This window comes from Oreochromis niloticus, linkage group LG1, assembly GCF_001858045.2.
Source record: "Oreochromis niloticus isolate F11D_XX linkage group LG1, O_niloticus_UMD_NMBU, whole genome shotgun sequence".
Lineage (NCBI taxonomy): Eukaryota > Metazoa > Chordata > Actinopteri > Cichliformes > Cichlidae > Oreochromis > Oreochromis niloticus.
This window is the reverse complement of record NC_031965.2, coordinates 176,469-192,067: the sequence shown is the minus strand read 5'-3', so window position 1 is coordinate 192,067 and position 15,599 is coordinate 176,469. Positions and strand designations below refer to the sequence as shown.

The 15,599-nt window shown below is 42.5% G+C and overlaps 2 protein-coding genes and 1 long non-coding RNA gene across 4 annotated transcripts in view; 2 read left to right on the top strand and 1 right to left on the bottom strand.

The window, feature by feature from the left end:
- kiaa0895l overlaps nt 1–13,973 on the top strand; it is a 62,098-nt gene extending 48,125 nt beyond the window's left edge. Inside the window, exons 7-8 of the mRNA XM_025901483.1 lie at nt 12,199–12,287; nt 12,448–13,973. Coding sequence (XP_025757268.1) covers nt 12,199–12,252 — 54 coding nt within the window. The 3' untranslated portion in view covers nt 12,253–12,287; nt 12,448–13,973. The remainder of the gene's footprint in view (nt 1–12,198; nt 12,288–12,447) is intronic.
- On the bottom strand, nt 1,121–5,948 carry znf319a (zinc finger protein 319a). Of its 2 annotated transcripts, none has more exons than XM_005457374.4 (2): nt 5,601–5,948; nt 1,121–4,604 (listed from the first exon to the last, which is right to left on the bottom strand). In XM_005457374.4, exon 2 carries the CDS (start codon nt 4,434–4,436, stop codon nt 2,673–2,675), a length of 1,764 nt encoding a protein of 587 aa, XP_005457431.1. In that variant the 5' UTR covers nt 4,437–4,604; nt 5,601–5,948; the 3' UTR covers nt 1,121–2,672. The 2 variants fall into 2 exon arrangements, with proteins under 2 accessions (XP_005457431.1, XP_005457433.1); XM_005457376.4 differs by lacking the exon at nt 5,601–5,948 and adding an exon at nt 5,465–5,544.
- On the top strand, nt 5,746–6,606 carry LOC112843579 (uncharacterized). The gene is made up of 2 exons (XR_003216086.1): nt 5,746–5,886; nt 5,969–6,606. It is a non-coding gene; the product is annotated as an uncharacterized LOC112843579 (long non-coding RNA).
- Nucleotides 13,974–15,599: the final 1,626 nt, after the last annotated feature.

The following is a 15,599-nucleotide window of genomic DNA, read 5'->3' as shown; positions in this document are numbered from 1 at the left end:
ATCTTCAAACCATCACTGCTTCGCCTCACTGTCTCCAAACTGCTCAACCCCCATGTCTCCCTAACATCTCTCTTCATAACTCCCAACTACAATCTTCTTATCTTCAGCTCTGCCGCTGAATTGCTTTTTGTCGGAGCCACTGTCCCCAAACTACACATCAAGCAAGTTCACACCACCATCTTGTAAATTTATCCAAACTACAAGTTAAGATTAAGTGATTTTCAGTTACCAGATTACTAGTATAAGTTGATATAAGCAAATTTATAATAATAATAATAATAAATAACTAGTAGGGATTTACTGTTGATTGTACTGCAGAATTTTCCAAATTACATTAAAAACAGCTACAATTAAAATTCCTACAATACCTAAAAAGAATACGCTGCTCAACTAAGTTTAGTAAATATTACCTATTTTATGTAAAACCTCTGGTCCCAATTTGTTCAGTGGTTAAAAAAAATAAATGGATTTTTCCGTGTATTTGTTTATACCGTTATTCTTTCCCTACTGACAGACAACCTGGCGTTTGGCTTGTGTACTCTAAACATATTCAACTTCAGGACATTTATGTTAGTACATGAGGAAGAACAAGACTGCCAAGACACATAAACAGCAAATAAACATTAAAAAACAAAATGACAGAATATCATGCCAATTTTATTTTTTCATATTAATCTGAAGAATGCAATGGGATAGATCTCTTTTCAGTGAGCTACTGTAAGGCTTTCCTGTCTTAATAGCAGGTCAATTATAAATTAGTAACAGTTGCACCTTTTTCCCTAAAAACTCACCTCCATGTCCACGTACACCCATCAACGCAAACTTGACAGTACAAAGCAAATTCAGTTTACATTAGAGCTGGAATATTATGATTCAGTTTTATGGTAAATGGACTAGTTCTCATAGCGCTTTTCTACTCTGAGCACTCAACCCCCTTTCAAACACCCAGCGCTGCCGTATTTATTCAAATAAATCTGATTGTAAGTAGAATGTAGCTTAACCTGCCTTGTGTATGGTTGGCTTGAATGGTCACACCATCCCTGATGTCCATCCTCTTTAACCTTCATCATTCATTCCGCCTCCTGATAATACAGCTGATGAAAACACTGTACACTTTAACTGTCATAAGGGTGGTTTATTTTAATTGTCTGTATACAGTATGAACAGGAGCCTATATTTGATATCCATATGTGTAAATCAGTGCTCCATTACAATTGCTAACCCCATACTGCAGCGTGAAGCAGACTCACCAGGATCTTTAACCATGGCACACAATCCATCCATCTCACTTTCCCATTGCTAATCCCAGCTTGTGATCTTTTAAACCCCCAAATCCTTCTTTTAAATATACTGCAAAGATTGTACAGAATATAGAAATCCACACAGTAAACTAAAGGTACACACACTTTTTTAAAACTTTATCCCTGGTACAAACCAACACATAAGTGGCAACTTTGAGGCTAGTCATACTAATCTGCTGAACATCTGATCTGGACCAAGGGGAGGCTAGAATCCCATGAAAACATTACAAGGCCAATTCTTGAAAAATAATAATAACAATAATAATAATAATAACAATAATAATAAAAATAATAATACTTTTGTTAGATCTATCGTACAGTAACTAATGTAGCTAATTTGTGGCAAGTGAGCAACATAATGCTTTGAAGTCCTGTCGGGTTAAACGTCCTTCTGGAAATGGAACTAAAGTGCTTGCAAAATACAGCAAGCTCATTCATAGTAAATAGAAAAGCAGGTAACGTAAGCACTATACAGATCTCAATGTTTACATAGCGTATACACACAATCTATAATATAACAGAGTAGACTATGCCATTAATCAGTAGTCATAAATATTACATTGTGCATGTTCTATTGCACATGTCAAGTGTTCGTATGACATAATAGGTATAGGTTAGTTACCTACATGTCATCTGTTTTAATACAAAGATGCAACAACACACATTTCATAGGACACTGGCTATACATTTTCACAATCCACTTGTATTTTTTCCTTCTTCTTTGATGTTTTTCTAAATAAATCAAATCTATAATACAACAGTGATATTAAAGTGTGATAAATATTCATGCACAAACAGATGATACTACCTAAGACCTAGCATGTGAAAAGATACTGCAGCTCAAGCCAACTGCTGGAAGGGAGGACTTTTCTTTGCGCTATACTGGACATAAAATTAAACACCACAAAATGATTGATTGGTTTAAAAAAAAACAAAAAACAAACAAAAATAAAACAGAGAAAAAACAAACAACAGAAAAATGAAGGCACAAGGATTGCAGAGGAGCCTACACATGTACTGGAAACAACTATCGGGACGTTCTTGCCATCTTTCTTAACAGAATCAAACGGGTACAAAACAGACGACCACATGCAACCACAGGATAAGGTCCCACACAGTATTAAACAAAATCAAGATCTTTCCACGTTTGACATTACACATTACTCTTTCTCTGGCATTAAAAAAAAAAAGAAAAGGAAAGGAGAAGAGGGAGCCTAACCCCCTCTGGCAATTTACCTTTTACTCAGAGGATGAATTAAGTCTTAACATTACTGATGCTAAAACTCATAGTTAATGGGGGCATGTTCTAAAATACAAATGAGCAAGTGGAGGCTGGCACATTTCCTGCCCAGGGCTGGGCAGCAGCTCAGCTCACGGGATGCAGGGAGCTTCAGGAAAACTCTCGCCCTCTGCGGTGTGCTGGACCGTGTGCTCCTGCAGGGCTGTGAGGTCAACAAAACGCTCACCACACCACACGCACTTAAACTGCGTCTCACGCGAGTGCACACTCTGGTGCTTGGCCAGGTGCTCACGCTGCTTGAAGCTCTTGTCGCAGCTGGCGCATTTGAAGGGCTTCTCCCCCGTGTGAACGCGGCGATGGCGTTGCAGCTCGGACGAGTACCTGAAGCGCTTTTCACAGTCGGGGCATTTGAGCGGCTTCTCCCGCGTCGGGTCACAACGGTGCTGGACAAACTCGGAGGATGACACGAAACGCTTGTCGCACAGCGAGCACTTTAGCGGCTTCTCTGTGCAGTGAGAGTTCTGGTGGCGCTGCAGCGTTGAATTCTTTTTGTAACCTTTGCCGCACACGTCGCACTTGTAGGGTTTCTCCACTTCGCCGCCACATTTGTGCCGCAAAAGTTCTCCCGACTGACTGAACGACTTCTGGCAGGAGGCGCACTTAAAGAGGCTTTCCATGCCATGTACCTGCTGGTGGTACAGCAGGTGGGATGGCTGGAGAAAGCCCTTATCGCAGAGGTTGCACTTGAAAGGGCGGTCAGCTGGGTTCTTGTGAGTGCGACGGTGGCGAACGAGGGCATACTGCTGTTTGAAGCTCATCTGGCACTCCTCGCACTGGAAAGGTCGCTCCTCAGAGTGGGTGCGCTCGTGTTGTCGCAGGTCAGACGGCCGCTTAAAGCTCTTTCCACATGACCCACAGCGGAAAGGCCTCTCGCCTTCTGGCTGGCATTGATGGTGCAGAAGCTCAGATGACTCCTTAAAGTGCATCTCGCACAAATTGCACTTGAAAAGGTGCTCGCCTGAATGAGCGTACATGTGCCGCACGAGGTGGGAGCGGTGTTTAAAGCTCTTCTCGCATACAGCACATTTATATGGTCTCTCTGAGCTGTGCGTACGCTGGTGGTGTGCCAGGTGTGAAGACTGACTGAAGCTTTTATCGCACGTGTCACATTTGTATGGCTTTTCGCCAGTGTGTATCCTTTCGTGACGTGTCAACTCTGACAAATGGCGAAAGGACTTGTGGCACACGGAGCACTTATATGGCCTGTCTGGTGCAGAAGCCTCAAATGCAGGAGGAGACGAGGCACTGATTGCTGCGCCTCCACCGGATGTCTCCCCGGTAGAGGGCTGCTGAGGGTTGGCAGCTGACGACGTGGGGGTTGCGTTTCCAGAACCCGGCCGGTAGGTTTTCTCACAGATGGAACATTTCATTGGATTGTTTCCGTTGCCATGTGAGTTGTGATGCTGAGCCAAGGAGGTGAGTAATGAGAAACCCATCTTACATACACCACACACAAAAGGCTTCTGTTCCACCTGCACACACTGATGCTCTAAAAGGTCTGTCGCCTGACTGAAGATCTTCATGCACTGCGTGCACTGGAAGGATCTGTCTTGAGTTACCATACACTGGTGCTCATGGGGGTTGGCCAGGTGAGATATGTCGTGGCCACAGGCTCCGCACTTGTGCCCTCTCTCGCCCCCTACCTGCAGCGAAGGCTGCTGAGCTTGAACAGCATGCTGCTGGCCATGCTGGGGCTGCTGCAGGGAGGTGTCTGGCTGCAGGACGACTCCATACACAGCACAACCCAGAGGGTTGTCAGTCCCTTGGGGAAGCGTGTGCACAACAGAGGGTGGAGCCACTGCATGCTGCTGTTGCTGTTGCCACGCCTCCGTCATCTTCCACTTCGCATGCAAGGGCTCAGCACTCAGGAGATGACAGGGGAATTTCAGTCCCAAACTGAGAGAATGGTGGATGTGGTTTTCAAAAATGGAAATGAGCTCACTGACAAGAGCTCAGTGCAATATCTCTGTTTACACGTGTCCTCTGAGACTAGGGGAGAAAACCTGTTTGGAAAAAAGAACATAGATTTAAGTATGATTGGCCAGCGAACACACAAAAGGGAGTGTAAAATATTAAAGCATACAGTTACCACAGTACATAACACTCAATAGAAACAGCAAGCAAGTAACATCAATTTACAAAACTTACTATTGGCTACAAGTAATACGAGCCTGCCTGAATTTCAGATTTAGACTGTGGTGAGGAAAAACTGAAAAATACCCTAAATTTGAGGCCTAAAACTTGTCCCATACTTATGCTAGAGACAGAAGTCAAAGTACTTCGTACATTTAGTTAGCTAATGCAGATGTAGAGTGCATGTATGTACTTCTCCTCCAGAAAACCCTAAAACCCTCAGCTAAGCTAGCTTCGAGCATTACCATAACCATAATTATTTGGCTCGGTCTAATTCCTGAAACGTAACTCGGGAAATTAATAGACGAGTTTTTCCAATTACAAGTATGTTTTAAATGCAAGTGGTTTACGATTCAAGGTTTCGTCTACTCGGCCTTGAAAATAAACGCTTTCTTACAGCGTATTTCATTATTTTTTCCCCTCGGTTCAAGGGAGTAGCTTGCTACCCGACGTTAGCTTGTCAATTGCGATAGCTAACAGCTAACCATTAGTAACAGCTAACGACACTAAACAACTGGACTTCCTTAGCAAATAATACCGGTTTTCTTTCACTGGAAAACCACTCTAACTTCCCATATTTCTTCGTCATAAACTGCATATCGTGTCGTAAGTCAAACATTGCAAAAGCGACTCAAGTACCACGGGCTTTAAGCTATATTTTTTGGTTTCAAAATGCCGCTTCATGACAGGCCACAATAGCGTTTATACTGGTCTAACATTTGATATGAACCTTCACTGTATGCAGGACCCAAATCAAACTAGGCCTCCCCGAAGCTGCGGGAGGAAATCCGCCTCCTGCAGCGGAGTCTCGCACGTTTGCAAAAAAAAAAATAGCATTCAGAAAAAACGAACTCACGATAACTTACTTGAGGTGCTTAGCATTGCTTTTCACGGCCGTCTTCGGCCTCTGGTCGAAAACCGTCGGTGTTTTCTGGACTCGGAGGACCAGCGGTGGAAGGGATGCGGTTGAAGCCGGACGCCATCCTCTAGCAGACGGACGGACACCGGAAACCGCCACGCAGCGAGCTGTCGCCGCTGTTACTGCGATACCATGTTAGAGAAGCACCGAGGAACCAAAACGAGCTCCGGTGGAGATAAAACAACTCTCGCTGATTGTTGGAAGACTTTACAATCCACCACAAAAGCTAAAAGGTGTTGTTAACGTATCAGAAAGTCTACTTCCCCGTTTTGACAGTAGGGGGGAGTGTTTCAACTCTGTACGGTGTCTCAACAGCTCCATCGTGTACACCATGAACCCCCACAGTCTCAACTGAAACCATCGTTTTCAACCGACAGACAAAACCGCACAAGTTAGGTGAACTTCTCAGCAGCGATACTTTTGTCTAATATAAAGCTCATTTCACTTAATGTCTTCCCCCAAAACGCACCGTTGCCTAAAATCAATATTAAAAGCAACAATTTTAATAACAATGTATTTATATTTTTCAACATTGTTGATATTGTTCACTCACCAACAGGAAGAACATGTTTCTGTGTGTCACAGGAAGAGCGAGGCAGCCTTCCTTTTTTTTTTACATTCTACATTTGCTCAAGTATTTTTAAAAATTAGAGTCCACAGATTTATTTCTAAAGTTCTTATAATAACGTGGGGAAAAAAACCTGTCTATCTAGAAAGATAAATAGACAGATGCAAGAAGCGTGCAGTTTATTTAGTAAAATATGGTCTTTATTACCGCCAAAGAGGAAGATAAACATTGTTATAGCGATGAGTTTGATGGGTTCCTCGGCATCACGCTGGGATCCACATGCAGCATAGAATTATCACCTGTGTCCTTTTATCAAAACTGAAAAACATCATGTGTTTTACTTCAAAGGTGGCAGACTTTTTAACATGGGCTTCAGCTTTCTTAAGCACTTTTCAAACTGTTTCTTTGGATATAGGCGGCTTCTTTTTTTTTTTTAACTTATTTTCAGTTCAGTCCTTGTATGTAATAATTTGAGGAATTGTTTGTTAAGCCACTGAACACTGACCTATGAATCATTCAGCTGTGAAAAAGGACACAAGAAATGAACTAGTGTCTTGTCTGCACAAGTTAGCAAACACCCAATTTTAAATTGCATCTTTAGATGCAAAATCATATTATTTGTCCCAGTTTCTGTCACTGAATCGATGAAAAATGCGATAAATTACACTGCTTGACATGTATAAAAGTTTATTTTCCACCAACAAAATGATTCCTAAAGCTTTATTAGCTGAAAGCCTGGCTCAACATTGTCCAGGGTGTCCTTAATAAACTGAGGAAGGTGGACAAGTGGAGGACAAAAAAATCACCAAAGCCTTATTAGACATTGTCTCACTGGAAGCATGGCTGTCAGGAAGCCATCTGAAGGCAGTGAAGTGGCAAGAAAAGAGTGAGGTATGCCACATTATACAAGAACTGGACTGGAAATTGTTGGCAATAGGTTTTGTGTAGTGAGGAATCCAACTTTTAATTTAAATCATTATCAATATGTTCTGAGGAGGTCAGGAGAGAGGTATGACAGTCTCCACCTTCTATAAAACATGGTGGAGACTGTGTCATTTCAGTCAGTGGTGTTGGGGATGTTGTCATAATTGATGAAATTATGAATGATATTGATCTACCATGCAATACCATCTGGAAGGCAACAGCTTCATTCTTCAGCATGAACCCAAACACACCACCGATGGAGTAAAAGCATACCTGGGTAGAAAAACACTCCAGTGATGGAGTTGCCTCCTCAGAGCCCGTCCTTCAACACCGTGGAAGCCGTGTGGGAGCTTTGAAGCCTTGAGCTATGGAAGTTGTTTTGGGGTGTTTTCCTGACAAGAGTCGACCAGCATCCAAATACAAATGCTTCGAATGTACATCAGAAAGACTGGAGAAATATTCCTGAAGACAACTAAAAGAAATGACTCGAGAGGTTTCAGGTTCAGACTGTGGTGAAGCCTCAAAGTGGACACACCAATTATTAACTTTCAAGTCTGTTAAAACAACACAAACTGTTGTTGCCTTATATAATGTATTTTCACAGACTATTTCCCTGTTTCAATTAATCAGTTATTTAACATTTTCATAGCAAAATGTAAATAAATGACTCAATAAAATAACATAAAATAAATAGGCTGCATAAGCTTCATTTCTTTGGCTTGTTATTTTGGCCAAATGCAAAACAAAAACTCGCTCCATATAAAGATAAGTGTTGCCGGAGCTTCAGACTTAACATTTTTTTGTACTGACTTTGAGCTCATTATTATTCAAAATCATTGTTTTAAAAACTTTTTATTATATCACCCAACATTATCATCATTATCATTATCTTTTTTTTGTATTTATTTTATTTTATTTTCAGCTGTTACAGACATGACTGGGGGATAGGACAGGGAGAAAGAAAGAGGGAGAGAAAGACAAAATAAAGGGGAGAGGAGATGGTGAGAAAGGAGGGAAAAGGGAAAAAAGAAAAGCAAACAAACAAACAAAAAGGAAAAAAAAAACACCTGGATCACCTGTCGAGAGAAGAAAAAAAACAGAAGAGAAAACCAACAAAAAAGAGCAACATAATAAATACAACACCATCACAATAAACTAGCTAACAGTAGATAACAGTTGATACTAAATATTAAATGTTATTGTGCAGCACGCAAGATCAACAGCGCACAATGTGCTTTGAGGTAGCAGCCAAGAAAGGTGTAGCTTGTGTCTGTGAACACACGTGTGCACAACTGTGTGGATCAGCACGCTTGTATTCAAAAGGTTTCTCCATGTAACGATCTGGTAGGGAGTGTGGGGAGCCATAGCCCCGTCCCCCAGGGCATGAAGCAGGTATGGAGGAGATCCAGGCCCCAGACATCCAGAGGGCCCAGAATACGAGGACCCGAGGAGGACCACCAGGGGGGCAACCGTGCCACCCTCCCGGGAAGAGCTGAGGAGAGCCCCAAACACCCAGCAGCCACGGAGCAGAGGCCAGAGGGGGTTGCAGTGACGTCCCGCCGGGCTCTGCCGGCAGCCAGCTGTGCCAGAGAGGACTGGGCCTCAGGCCCAGAGGCCTGAGGGCGCCCCACCCCTGAGAAGGGGCCCAGCCGGGCCACAGGCACCAGGCCCTGCCAATCGGCCACCAGGAGTGAGCCGGTACATACATGAGCTCCCAGCCCCAGACACCAAGAACCACCAACGCACCAACGTCTGAGGGCATCAGCCACTGGCAGGGAGTGTGGTGAGGGGAGATAGGCCTCCATATCTTGGAAAGCCTGAGATGTTCCCAGAGAGGTGGAGTCTAAGACCCAAGCTGACATATAGACACAGACGAACAGGCGCACGGAGACACAAACGTGCATTCCCACCCCCATGTACACAAACAAATACTCGGCACTCACCCGACGTGGAGACAGACATAAATAGACACTGTACACACAATCACACTCCCCAAACATGCTCTATATCCCAGGTCCAGGTACCCTCACCCCCAGAGGGGCAAACTGTACCTAGACCCAGGAGATGTAACCCTTCTCTCTGGGGTGGAGGCAAGCAGACCACCCCTGTATCTGCAGTAGCAGGGAGGACCTGCATCCCAGACCCCAATCTGACGGCCAGCACCTCCTCCCAGCCCCCCAGCTCCGACGGTTAACAGAGAACAGGGATGAGTGATGTATGTGTTATGAGAGTGTGAGTAATGTGGATGTCTAGGTTGCGGAATAAAATTGAGGCACCAGCGGCCAGAAGGGGACAGAGGGAGTGCCTCCCTGCACCCTGGTGACACACCTGCACCCCAAGCCTTGCGTGTGTGTGTGGGTGTGGTGGAGCGGGAAGAGGGAAGAGGGAGGCAGCTGAGGATGGGGAGGGAAGAAAAGGAGGGGCAGGTGGCCCCTCCCTGGGGCCAGCTCCCCGGCTGCCCCCGTACGCACCCCAACACCCTGGAACCCACCGGGGCAAGGGGGCCCCAGGCCCATCCGGACCGGGGCCCACAGCCGCAGCGCCGCCCAGTCCCACAGAGTGCGGGGCAGCCCACCCGACCCCACCGCAGAGAAAACTGCACCCACCCCGTCATCCAATCTTCTCCCAGACTACAAAAGACAATACACACCCAGGTTGAGTTCATTCTGCACCTCTCCTATATCTCTCCACTACCTGCAGAGTGAGTTCCTGGAGAGAGGAGACCTCCTGCAAAGATATAACAGCCTCCCCACCAGTTGGAGAGCCCTCCAGTTGGGCCGATGCACCAGAGGTCCCCCGCACCGGGGCTGAGCCCCATGCACCCACCCGCCCACAACCCTGGCGACACAATAACCAGGACCCAAGCCCCAAGGCCCAGCCAGAGCCCCAGCCCGGGGCGGAGCACCCCCAGACCCCCAAGCCCCCACGTCCGTCCCGGACTCACCCAGGGGCAGCCAGGCTACCAGGCCAGTAACCAACGTCCGCCAGCACAGACCCTCCCCCTTCTCCGCTGTACGCAGCCACAAGCAAAACACCATGTAAGAGCCACCAGAGCCCCTAACCAGGTCATGACCACAACCCCCGGGTTAGGCCCTCCAGGGAAAACGTCCCTAGGGAATCCCCCAGATGACCTAAGCCCGTCCCTACCCCCATATCAACCACAACAGCGAAGGCAGGACCAAACCATTTTGCAATAGGAAGTGATATTGATTCATCTATTTTAGAAAGTGTTCTGTATATTTTAGAAAATAATTTGGGGGGGGGTTTAGATTAAAAAATTGTACCACACTTCTTGGTGTTTGTAATTCAGCTTCACTGGGATTAAATTTCGTTTTTACTATGGATTTAATTTGTTGATATTCCAAAAATCGTTTCTTGTTGATCCCATATTGTATAACTAGTCTGTCAAACAAAATACAGTCTGTTCCTTCCAATATATGTTCTAAGTATTTGATTCCTTTACAACTCCAATCTGGCAAGTTTATCATATTATTGTTTTGTAATATGTCAGGGTTGTTCCAGATAGGTGTACATTTGCATGGGATTAATGAAGACTCTGTTATTTTTAGAAACTCCCACCATGCTGTCAGAGAAGAGCTGATGTCGATGCTTTTAAAGCATTCATGTCGTTTGATGTTTGAGCTGACAAATGGTAGGCCTGAAATTTCTAGATTATTACATAGTGCCTGTTCTACATCTATCCAGGGTTCATCTAAGAAGGTGTGTTTTAACCATCTAGAGATGAATTGGAGCCTGTTGGCTAAAAAGTAGTGATTAAAGTTAGGCAGATCTAGTCCTCCTTTATCATTGGTCTTTTGTAATGTTTTTAAGCTTATATGCGGGGGTTTGTCTTTCCAAAGGAATTTAGAAATATATGAGTCCAGAGATCTGAACCAATCTTGTGATGGCTTATTTGGGATCATTGAAAATAAATAGTTTATTTTGGGCAAAACCATCAGTTTTATAGCGGCGACCCTTCCCATGAGTGCTATGGGTAGAGATTTCCATCGTGATCGTGGCTCAAGAGTTGGCAAATCGTCTTGTAATAGGAAGGTTGCCGGTTCGAGGCCCGGCTCCGACAGTCTCTGTCGTTGTGTTCTTGGGCAAGACACTTCACCCATGAAAATGGAGAGAGTAATTTTTCCAGAGTTAACATTATTTTCCTCTAAAAGAGTCATTTTCACTCATTTTGGATTGTAATCATTTCGATTGGCCGCCAGAGTTGGAGCAAAAAAACAGAGGAAATTCCATTGGAGTAATATGTCATGACCACGCCCACTACCATTTCCTAAGTTTCTGCTACTATCCCGCAGTGGAACATAGACAACTGTCAGCAGTGAGCCAGGTAAGTGAGCAAAGTGCTCAATAATGATTTAATTTAGGATAAAATGGGGAATTTCTGTTTCTTTGAAAGGTCTGTAACATTACAGCTTGAGAGTTTGTGGGTCTTACATGCTGCATAATTGGCAAGGTTGATGCTTATGTTAGCTTCTGCTAAATTAATGTCGTTAGACTACTCACAGACAGCATTAAGGTATATATCACTAAACTAAATTTAGCATTGCTCAATAGCTGCTTTAGGTAGTATAATTGACCAGGGTAGTGTGTTTTTAGCAAATTCGGTGCACCAATGTTTTATCCAAAAAAGGTTGGTGAGCACGTGTTTTACTCCAAACTGAGTCATGAAAATTGACTTTTTTACCTGATGTGTGTTTTATCGTGGATTGATGTTTGTGGATGTTTCACCTGTTCAGTTAGAAAGCACGTGTGGTTTACTCTGAATTGAGTCGCATACACGACTGTTTTCGCCTGATCTTTGGTTAGGAGCATGTGTGTTTAATGGAGTGAATCTTTTATGTGTACTGGTGTTAGTTTAGCAAGCACGTGTGTTTTACTCGAATTGAAAAGCATACATGGTTGCAGTCTGCACAAGTGTGCAGTTTTAGATGTTTCTTAAGCCCTATGTGTTTTGTGTGTGCCTGTGTTTTGTTCAATTTTGTAAGTATTTGTAGTAAATCTAATTATTTAAAAATATCCTTTTCATATCATGAAGGATGCAAGCTGTGCGAGTGAAGTGCAGAGAACAACAGAAGTACATCTGTTTTGAGGGCCAACTGACCTACAGATCCTTTTTGGAATGTGGTGAGTAAAAAATGTCAACATCTCCTGCGTGTTTCATAGTGTGAATCAGTCAAGCTTTGGGGATGATGTTATAATAGCTGCTATACCAACTGTTTAGGTTTATTTTGTTCAATTTATTTCATTTAACTTTCTTTGCCTTGCAATTTTATTATGTTCACAGTTGCCAAGAAGTTCGTCATCCCAAACATATGGCTTCTCTAAGATACTTGATCCAATTGTGAAGGATATGAAAATCCTGGAGAGGGATGGAATTACGATTGCCCTGTATGATGACCCAGTACATGGAACTATTGTCCAAGTTACTACTGACAACTTTGGTCTTCACTGTCTGTTTGGTTTTCTAGAGTCATTTAGTACCAGATATTGTTGCCACCTTTGTCTCGCTGAGAAGGAGGACTTTCAGAGTTTACAGAGGATTCACCCAAGATAATCATGCGAACTCAAGCACTTCTTACTGAACATTGCCAAAAAATGGAGGCAAATCCCTGACTTCCTAATGCGATGGGTGTTAAACAGTCTTGCATTCTAAACTCATTGCAGTACTTCAATACATGTGAACATTTCTCTGTTGATATTATGCACGATATCTTGGAGGGAGTCGCACAATATAAAATGAAACTGATTATGTTACATGCAATAGATCAGTATACAACATCAAAGGAAGTGGACACGAGAATTAAGAGCTTTAATTATGGCTACATGGAACAAAACAACAAACCACCTACAGTGAAGTTGGGAGAGGACTCAAATGACTTGGAGTTAAATGCCATCCAGTCCTGGTGTTTACATCGGCATCTACCACTCATCTTTGGAGACTTAGTTTGTCCAAACGATCAGCACTGGTATTTGCTACTGCTGTTGTTTCAAGTAGTGAATATTGTATTTTCAGCAGTGTTATCAAAAGGTATCACTATTTTCTTGAAACACCTGATTGCCAAACACCACAGGTTATCCAAAAGTTTGTTTCCACACAAGAAGCTGCTACCAAAGCATCACTTCATGATGCATTATCGTACACGTATACTTAAAACAGGACCACTTTTGCATAGCTGGTGCATACGCAATGAAGCAAAGCACAGCTTCTTTAAAAAAACAATTGAAAAGTTTCAAAAACGTAACTAAAATGTTGGCAACAAAACATCAAAGTCCTATTGCTTTCAGTTGGCAGACATTTAAACCCCAAAAGACTGACCACTGGACCAGGTAACATGCTTTCTTGAAATGCATTGGACTGGGGCTGTGAGATGGCAGAGACTCTTCAGCTACCAATCAACACCAAGGTGTTAAATGTTAGATGGGCAAAACACCATGGAAATATTTATCGTGCAGATTTAGTTGTTTGTATAAAAGTCCATTTTGAAATGCCAGTTTTTCACAAGGTCTACAATGTTGTGAAGGATGAGAGGTTATTGTTGATTACTTTTGCACTGCAAACAGTGTGTCTCAATGAGCATTTCAATGATTTTCAAGTTCTGTGTAAAAGAGACGGACCTTGTGTAATTTATGCCAAAGAGCTTTTCTGTTGTAAACCATTTGATTTACAGGTGTCATACAGTCGTGGTGATTCCAGTTTTTATATTGTACCACACTGTTTCCTCTGAACAATAAAGGTGGCTGTTAAAATAAAAATATATTTTTCTGATTTATTTATTGTACCTTTAAAACCTTGCAGTGAATGATTGTAATACAATTACATAGTGAGTGAAAAAAAAAGTTATTTTTTCTTCTATTAATAATTCTATTCTGAGTAAAATTCTGTTCTATTTAGAATGAAATTATGGTGTTGTTTTTATTTTATACTAAACTGAGTAAATTATCATCATATAGAGTAAAATATTTGCACTAAATAGAATATATTTAACTCTGCCATAAGAGTAAATTTTACTCCATTTAGACTGGGACCAAATACTGTCTTTCTTAGAGTAGAATTTTATTCAATTTGAGTAAAATTTACTCAGTGAATTTTACTGTGTACTGTTGGTGGTCAGAGGGCCTGGTGGCACCTCTGTCAGTTCGCCCCAGGGCAGCTGTGGCTACAATGTAGCTTGCCATCACCAGTGTGTGAATGTGTGGATGACTGAATGTAGTGTAAAGCGCTTTGGGGTCCATAGGGACTAAGTAAAGCGCTGTACAAATACAGGCCATTTACCATCTAGCCAGATTGCCTTCTACTGTCTTTAAAAGTGGGATGTGGTTTAATTTAGTTAATTGCAGTGGGGTAGATGAAGAATTGTGGAAGGAGCAATTAATCGGAAGAACTGTAGATTTTGACCAGTTAATTGAATAATCTGAGACTCTTGAGAAAGAGTTTATCAAAGCAATTACCCCAGAGAGATTGGTTTTTGAGTTTTGGAGAAAAAGCAACACATCATCCTCATAAATGCTGATTTTATGTTCTACATTCTTACATTTTATGCCCTTAATCGTTGCAGCCTGTCTAATTGCTGCTGCTAGTGGCATCCCTGCCTGGTGCCCCTCAGGAGACAGAAGCTGGAGGATGTTTGGTCTTTTTTTTTTTTTTTAACACAAGCTGTTGGGGAATTATATAATATTTTTAACCAGTTAATGAAAGAGTTTCCAAAACCAAATTTGTGTAAAGTTGCAAATAGAAATTTCCATTTAACTCTGTCAGATGCCTTTTCTGCATCAAGAGACAATATTATGGTTTCAGTGTTTTTACTGCATGAGTAGTCTCTTAAATTAAATAATCTATGCGTATTTGTTGATGAGTGCCTCCCTTTTATGAAACCTGTTTGGTCAGGATGAATTAAAAGGGGGGTTATCTTCTCTAATCTCTTTGAGAGAGCTTTGCAGATTATTTGGAGATCTACATTTATAAGGCATATTGGACGATAGCTTGAGGGAAATACAGGGTCTTTGCCTGGTTTTAGTAAGAGACTAATATTTGCAGAATTCATATTTGGTGATAGTCTGCCATTTTCCTTGATTTCCTGCAGCATTCTGTGAAAAATTGGTGCCAGAGTAAAATTCTGCTGGAAAGCCGTCAGGACCTGGAGCCTTATTATTGGGCATACTTATCAGGGCTTCCTGGAGTTCACCTGGTGTCAGTGGCGAATCCAGTGCCATTGCTTTGGTGTCTGATAATTTTGGAAAAGTTACGTTGTCGAGAAATTGATCAATTTCGTTTTTAGATGGGTTTATTTGTGGTGTATATAAAGTTTCATAGAAATCCCTAAAAATTTTGTTTATTTTTTAGGGTCATATATCATATGACCTTTTTACTTTAACTGATCCAATACAGTAATAGCAAACTGGATCGATGTATAGGCTAATGGTTCTGTTAAATGCTGG

Bases quoted from the DNA above. Each gene is read 5' to 3' on its own strand.
- znf319a (XM_005457374.4), bottom strand. From the start codon at position 4,436: ATGACGGAGGCGTGGCAACAGCAACAGCAGCATGCAGTGGCTCCACCC.